Source organism: Ictalurus punctatus, chromosome 21, assembly GCF_001660625.3.
Source record: "Ictalurus punctatus breed USDA103 chromosome 21, Coco_2.0, whole genome shotgun sequence".
Taxonomy (NCBI): domain Eukaryota; kingdom Metazoa; phylum Chordata; class Actinopteri; order Siluriformes; family Ictaluridae; genus Ictalurus; species Ictalurus punctatus.
In genome coordinates this window covers 18,094,358-18,102,500 of record NC_030436.2, presented here as the reverse complement: position 1 = coordinate 18,102,500, position 8,143 = coordinate 18,094,358, and the positions used below count along the sequence as shown (strand labels likewise).

Sequence of the window (8,143 nt, the reverse complement as noted above, 5' to 3'; positions counted from 1 at the left end):
TTGTCAACGAAAAAGCAGCATGGCTCAGAGACTGATGTTCTTCCCAAACAAGGAAACATCCAGGATTACATGACACCTCTTGCTGGAGTGGGAGATAATGATAATCAAACAACATGAAGGGTAAAACAACGGCGCGTGAGTGCCTGATGTATATAGTTAATTTGTTTTTAGAAGACATTAAATCTTTAATGCATACCTCCTTTTGAAAGGAGAGTCGTTCCTTTGTTTTTCCCCGCCCCCCAAACAAAAGGATTAATGCATGTGAAATGGATTCGTGCTGGCGTCGCCCTCGAAAAATCTCCCACCCTGCTAGTGGCACTCCGCAGATCTGGCATGACATCATCAAACCTGTTTCCTGGTTTTCATTACACGTGCGGCCAAACATGGTATTCGACAAAACCGGGTTCAGAGCTTAGCGATGGGCCTTCGTGTTCAACCACAGGTTCTGATTTTTTAAAAAAAATTTTAAAAAATAAACAAAAAAACACAACACACTATGCTCCGTTTATCTCTGGGATTTCCCCAACCCCGCGTCGGTGTGTAATCGTTCTTCAGATCACAGATTCAGTGTTTATTTCCCCCGCCCTGTTCTCAAACAGGCTTGAGAGTCAGCTGATGAGTTGCGTTGGAGCATAGAAAGCACCAAACTGGAAAACTGGACAGAACTGTGGCTCTCCAGAGGTGGAGGCCCTGAGAAACGCCGAAATAGAGTCGACGCTGAAAAAGATTCATGGGGCGCAGCTGACATGGAAGAAGAACAAGAACGAACAAACAAACAAACAAACAAAAAAACCTTGGAACCCAAACTGAAATGCAAAAAAGATCAATAAGCATTTGGGTTGACAGTAAAAGGCAAACTACAAACAACAACAAAAAAAATATATATTTAACATGACAAAATAAAATAAAATAAAAAAAATCAGCCACTCAAAATTAGACTAATCTATATTAATGATTATAAAATGACTAAATAATCAAAGAGATAAAACCAAGAGAGAATTTCTCCATAATTGGTTTAAAGGATCTTTTATATTAAAAAAAAAAAAAAAAAAAAAAAAAAGGTCATTATTCAGTATTCTAGCTACCTAATGATGGGCACCTCTCATCCCACCAGACCCGTATTAATATATATATATATAGCTATTTATATATTTTTATTACTTTACTGTCATTTTTGACACACACACACACACACACACACATACTGCTTGTCCTTTCCAAAAAGGACATCTATTACGGTGTTCCACTGCACACCAGCAAACAAACCAACGAAAAAACCCTAACCTAAGCCTTAGAGACAGAAAAGAAAAATGGCTCAAGACACAAACAATGTGATAATTGCACTTTGAATTTGTTTGTTTTAACTGTAAAACAAGCAACAGTGAGGACACTTTGTTCTCGTCTCTTACAGATTAAAAAATACTGCCGTCTTGATAATCAGCACTCCTCTGAGGTCATCGAATGTCGCTCGACTTTAAGACTTTCCTCCTCCTCCTCCTCCTCCTCCTCCTCCTCCTGTGTCTGGGGACTCGAACAGCACCATAGGCGGGGAACAGAACTACTGACTCCCCTTTCTCCTGAAACGAACGAACAAACAAACACAAAACCAAAAACAATAACAAAATATCCCTGCTTCCCATTTTCTCCGGCAATCAAAGCACTTTCTGGAGACACTGAGGGTACAGCTTGGCTACGACGCACTCAAAATGGCGGCCGAGATCCCAGAGGCGCTCTGGTGTCTCGTAGACTTTGCTCCAGCTGTCGTCCTCTTCGTCGTACTGGTACAGAGAGTTCTTGCGGCTAGTGCGGAACACGTGCTCCTCCACCGTGACCTGGGTGGCGCGAACGAACAGGTGTAGATGTCCTCCTAACATCATCGCTTTGATGTAGGGGCTGGCAGCCTGCTCGAAGGGCAAGTCCTGTCGCTGGCTCCAGCTGTTCTGCTCAAGGTCAAACACCTCCACGGTGAAGGTGCGCTGGTGGTTGCGGCACACGCCGCCGATGTAGTAGATGCGGTTCTCGTGCAGCGCCGCCAGTCCCTGGCTGCGGGGGATGCTCATGGGTGCTAGGTGGCTCCAGTAATCCTTACGGGGGTCAAAGCAGAAGAAGTATTCGCCTACAAAGAGGAAGAAACGGATTGGTCAATTCAGTGCGGAACGACAGATCAACAGGACGAGTGAGCAATCAAGTTCGATACTGAATATTACAGCGATCTTTACGCTGTCCATGGCTCCTGACCCCTGACCAACCCGCCATGTCAGAGAATTGGCGTGACTACCTGACGACCAAGAGCGTGTCTGTACCTTCAACCTGGACACGTCTAAATACCTGGGGCTAAAGTGGTGGCACTTGGTGGCGAGTAGTTTTGATTCTTCTTTGGAGGCAAATAAATTTCCACAATCTCCGAGAACCTCGGAGTCTAGGAAAGACCTTCAGCTACACTAAGGGATCTATCAGGAGCAAGAAACGATTGATGGTTGGCGTGTTAAGCTTGAAGCACAGCATTCTTCAGAGAATTCAGGTCAATGTTCACAGATGAGACCCTCAAAAAGAAATGCGACCCTGCCTCTGCAAACAGGTTGACCTTTGAAGAAATTAGAGCCATATTACTTGGGAGGTTTTTTTTGGATGGGAAAAGAAATAAAACTAGCTCTTGTTCAGTAGCCTGAGGGAAGACTCAAAGATTTCACCAGTAGGGACTGAAGTGAAGAGTGCGAGCAGATAGAAACCAAATGGGTCAGCCAACTTGGACTGCTTGAATCAAATCCAGCTTGTAGGCCACGTTCAGGTAGAATGATCTGTTTGAGGCAAGGACTATCGAGAACGTCACATGATTCAAGATCTGACAGGCCTTTGCTTAGGATGGTCTTCTCAGCCCATATTTCTGAAGTTTAACTGACAGGACAGTTTGAAGAATTTCCATACGAACGTTCGATAACAAATATACAGATTACCAATAAATATAAAAAATCCAAATAAATATAAAATTCTCACCTTGGAGTACGTAGATGCGATCCTTATACTCCACAGCACTGTGGAACTCCATGGCAACAGGCATCGGACTAACGGCAATCCAGCGATCATCCCTGGCATCGTAGCATTCCACCGATTTAAGAGCGTTGCGTCCGTCGCCCTCGTACACGCGCCCTCCGAGGGCGTACAACTTCCCGCAGCAGTGTACCAGACGGCATCCGATCCTCGCTCTCAGCATGGGCGCACGTGCTAGCCACCGGTTGCCGGCATGCTCGTATTGCCAGACGTCACTTTCTGCGCGGTGATCGATGCACGTCTCGCTGCTTCCGGGCCGATAGCCTCCGGCGATGAAGATGTCGTTCTCGGGCGTGACGAGGATGCCGACCTCACGAAGGTCGTTGGGCGGTTTGCACAGCTTGTACACCTTGCCCGTGGCCGTGTCCAGACACGGTACCGTCTGCTTTTTGGCCGAGTGCTTGTGCGCCGCGTCGAAACAGATCACCATCTCGGACGCCGTCATGCCTAGACGTTGCGGGCAGCCGTTGGCACCGTTAGCTCGGCTCTTTTCCGTAGGATCTGTCGGCAGCGCCAGGGAAAAGGGGGCCGGGATGCGGCTCACGAAGGCCTCGTCTAACAACGGCAGCCGGATACACTTGGCGAAGACGTCGGCGAGGAAGGGTTGCCGACGCACGGGGTCGTGCTCCAGCCAGCGCACGATGCCCTCATACACATGCTCCTCCTTTTCCACGTTGAGGTCGTCACTGTCCAGAACTCCCACCAGCTGCTCCTTGGTCAGCTGCAGGAACTCGGGTTCGTCCACAGCGCACAGAAACTTCCGGCGAACGTAGTCCTGGGCTCGTTCACGTAGCTCCCGGTGTCCGTACGTGTCGGCGAACATGAACACGCCGATGCAGTTCTGTGGCTCCAACCGGCTGATCATGAAGTGAGCGCACTGGTCTTGCAGCGCCGGGATCTGGAAGAGACTCGCTGCGGTAAACAGAGCCTGCACGTTGTGCTCGGACAGGGCGACGCGCGACGTGTAGGCGTAGTCCAGCACCAGGCTCATGGACTCCGACTCCACGCCCACGATGCGCACCTCGCGCTGGCTGCTCTCCGTAAGGCCGCTGGTGAACATTGATCTGACGTGACAGGAGAGGATGAGGGGAAGAAGAAAAACAAATCAAAACAAAATGAAAGCTGCGAGTAGTCAAGAGATTCAGAAGTGTTTGCTTTAACCATTACAATTTTCAGACGTTAATCCGAACCCATGTTTTCATGACGGTTGCATCAGGAAAAACAGAAAACATGAAGTATAAGCTAAACTAATCAACTATACTCTGTCTGCGTTTTCCCCTGACGCAACCTTCACGAAACACACCAGAAATAACATTCGCTTCCTCCTTTCATAGCGAGGACCATTTCACACCTTTTCGAAGCCAGTTTCTAAATCAGTCATTTTGTTTGATCGTATCAGCGCGCGTTTTATCAAGCGACGTGACAGTCTGGGGGTTGGTTTTAAAAGCTATAACATCATTATTAAATCATTAGTGAACCATGCTGAGCCTTGTACATCATAAATTAAGTGTACAGGTTGTTCTTCTCTGCTACGCATGTCTTAACCCTGAACTAATACTCTCAAATGTCTTCAGTAAACTAAAACCAGCTGCGAGTGTATTATTCAACTGAGGCAACTGAGTATCAGGGTGTGTTTCTGCTTATTTTTTCTCTCCTCATTACATATTCCTTACTATTACTTTGTAAATTTATTCGCTGAGCACATCCAGCATTTCGATAACCTTGTAGTTCTGTCCCAGAAGCGATGTCGGACCACCACGGAGACAAATCGTACGGAGCATGCTCTACCTGAAATAAGGACTGATGGCAGCGAGCACATTTCTGTGACAGGCGAAGGTCTCGCCGTTGTCCACCTCCACGACGATGTCGGTCAGCTGCGCTTCGTCGTACAGGGCTTTGAGCTGCTGGAGAATGGTGCAGGCGTGCAGGGCGTCTACCCCGTTATAGCTTGTGCTTGCAGGAGTCCCATTTTGAACTTGTAACAGCTTTCCAACGTCTGCAGCCAGAACGAGAAGGCAGAGTTCGAAAGTTAAAAACCAACGCAAAAATCAATCGTTTCTTGTTGTGATTAATCCACCGTCTGCAAAGTTAACACTTTATAAACCGGCTGTATGGACGTATTTCGCGGACAATGTTCAAACGCAAATCGCAAACTGTATTCGCGATAATCACGTTTCACGCGTTACGACCCGGTCATATTGAAATAGCAACAGCGATCAAACCGTTTGCCATTTCATGTCCTCAGTGTGCCGTACAGAGCCTGCCAATACTCAAACGCAATGGTAAATAGCTTTGCATTCCCCTTGTACAGAAACCTGCCAATCAGTGTCAGGGGTATACCGTTGGCCGTGTTTGTATTTGGAAGTGACGTCCGTCACAGTCGACCGCATTTTTAGACTGCCCCGCGGTCACCGGAGAGCCACCGCACATTTGAGACTCTCTCTTCTACTTCTCAAACGATAAACACACAGAAAGGTAAAGGTGAAATGTATACTGTCTCACCCTGGAGTGGAACGAGAAACAAGTACAACTGAACATAGTTTTCATTTCTCTCCCGTTAAACCCCCCTGAAGCTAACCTCTCGGAAACGCAGTGCAGCAGCGCTTTATAGTAATGGAGTCAGTAGGGGACTGTCTAAAAACTGCATGACCTGGGCAACTGTATAAGATTCTACCAAGATTACAAAGACATTTAACGTATTGCAGTATTATGATACAGTATGAATACAGTACATTTATTTTCACAGTATATATTTTATTAATGATACATTTTTAAATGGGATTACAGATATAAACGATTATTATTATATAAACATTATTATATATATAGTACTGTCCTTTTAAAACTTATACGGAATTACGCTCCATTTAAGTACTTTTTCTTACGCTCCATTTAAGTACAGCGCTCAACCGTTTGACGGCAAACACGAGAGCACGGCTGCGTCCGAAACCGCGCGCTTACCTACCTTACCGAATAGTAGGTGAAATGCATGCAAGTACGCGGTTTGGGACGCAGCCCACGGCTTCGAGTAGTCGTCTATTAGCACGTACAGCACGACGAATAATTAACTGCACTTGAAGCTTTCATAAAATTAAAAATAAAAACACCCAAAACTGTATACGGTACCATAACGAACACGAATTGTCAATACGTGAAATTCTCGAGGGGACGCCGGATGGCGTGGCGTGGGGACGTAATGACGTGTGCTGTTAATCCGTTTATGTTCTATAACACGCGAAACCTGAACATGAAAGGAATATTCTAAAAGCAACTCATGTAAACACCCTAATCAGAATACTGTCTTATTCAGAATAAGGTCAGTAATTAGATTACTGCTGCCCGTGTAAACGTAGTCGCTGTTTACTGCGATCGTCATAGAACGGAGCGATTCCAAGGCAGAACAGGAACTCGTCCATGAACTGCACAGTTCTTTTCCAGGGGTCCAAGCACCCTCTCTCTCTCTCTCTCTCTCTCTCTCTCAGAAACTGGGGATGAGTAACACTTAGTTAGCACAGAATAACCATACTAGGTGGTTCGTGATTCACTCGTGTTGACCCGTTGGACTGGTTTGAAGCGTGACCGAGCCTGTTTGCACAAAAGCCATTTATCAGCATCAGAGCATTGCAATTGCACTTCATCAAGAAAAGCTTAGGTGGATACGGAACAAAAACAGACCATGAACCTATATGACGTTATCATCAATGTGACTAATTTCATACATCGCCTTTGGTTTTTTTTGTTTTGTCTTGTAGTATTAAAAATGGCTCCCCATAACTGTTTACTTTTACTGGATGCTTCTGGCTGTTTCACTTAAACAGATAACGAGAATATAGTCATAAAAGCGGGCTAATATTTGAGCCAAAAAAAAAAAAAAAAAGGAGAGAGCTCATACTCTTGTTAATAGTGTGACTTTAAACGAATTTAAAAAGGGCTTTACTACAGACCAGTCGCTTTAATTCGTGGTTATAAATGACCCATCTTTGTCAAAGCAGGAACCAGCATGCTAGCTAACAACTCATTGTAAACTAGCCACACAACCGGCAGGTGGTAGCTAGCAGAGATAGCAGGCTGTTTCGCCGACTAACTAGGTGTAAATTAAAACGAGTTTTAACCAGGACTTGGACTAGGACGTTCCTGAAATCGTTTTCCTATCTGGAAGTCACACTGACACGTCGTAGAAATCGTCCAAACTGAGGTGTTTCGGGGATTTTAAAACGCCAGACATCCTGCAGTTAAAACCCCACGAGCGCATTAACCACAAAAGGCTTACACAATAACGGCTACAACCCCAAACCAGTCCTGCTTTATATTTATTACCCTGTCAGAAAAATACTCAGACACACTAATGTATATACATACTGCTTCGTAATGTTTAGAAAAAGTATGATGTTTTGGACGTGGCTGGTTCAACAGAGCTAATCTGTCCGGGCTAGTTTTGCTAACCTAGCTTAGATTAGCCAACAACCGGTTTGTACTTTTTTTTTTTTTTTTTTTCTGGCTACACAAACACTCGTAAACAACATCCATTTAAACCGTAACACACTGTTCTGGCAGAGCAAATGCGTGTCGTGTTAAATATAATTTTAAAAAATGAAATAAAATACTAAAAAAATAACTTTAAATATTCGAAGAGATATAAAACCGTGTAAATCTAACCTCCACCGGCAGCCATTCTCGCCCAGTCCGTCTCACTGCGGCTGGGGAAAACGTCACCGGTCGATCTGAGCGCCCCGGAAACAAGCCTCATCCAATCAGCGTCCAGAAACATCTTTCGCTGGCCAATGAAATTGCGCCGTGTTCATAATTTTGCATAGTACATTAAAGCGATAACATGACCAGCCTTGGGACTTCGTTATGCTCGGTTTATGCAGCACTCACTCCTGAGAGTAAACAGAAGATTCATTAAAAAGATTTTTAAAAAGAAAAAAAGAAAAAAAAGAAAAAAAAAGAGCTCAGTACCTTCTAGAAACATTCCTAAAATGTGTTAATTCGCTATTTGTATATATATATATATATATATATATATATATATATATATATATATATATATATATATATATAAAATGATTAGTATGAAGTTCCCTGGGATAGGCTC

The 8,143-nt window shown here is 44.7% G+C and overlaps 1 protein-coding gene across 1 annotated transcript in view; it reads right to left on the bottom strand.

The window, feature by feature from the left end:
• The window catches only part of kbtbd8 (kelch repeat and BTB (POZ) domain containing 8), an 8,999-nt gene extending 1,190 nt beyond the window's left edge, over positions 1 to 7,809 (bottom strand). The window contains exons 1-4 of the mRNA XM_017451053.3: positions 7,705 to 7,809; positions 4,837 to 5,044; positions 2,995 to 4,112; positions 1 to 2,116 (exon numbers count right to left, since the gene is read on the bottom strand). The exon at positions 1 to 2,116 is cut by the window's left edge and continues 1,190 nt beyond it. Coding sequence (XP_017306542.2) covers positions 1,653 to 2,116; positions 2,995 to 4,112; positions 4,837 to 5,044; positions 7,705 to 7,795 — 1,881 coding nt within the window. The 5' untranslated portion in view covers positions 7,796 to 7,809 and the 3' untranslated portion in view covers positions 1 to 1,652. The remainder of the gene's footprint in view (positions 2,117 to 2,994; positions 4,113 to 4,836; positions 5,045 to 7,704) is intronic.
• Positions 7,810 to 8,143: the final 334 nt, after the last annotated feature.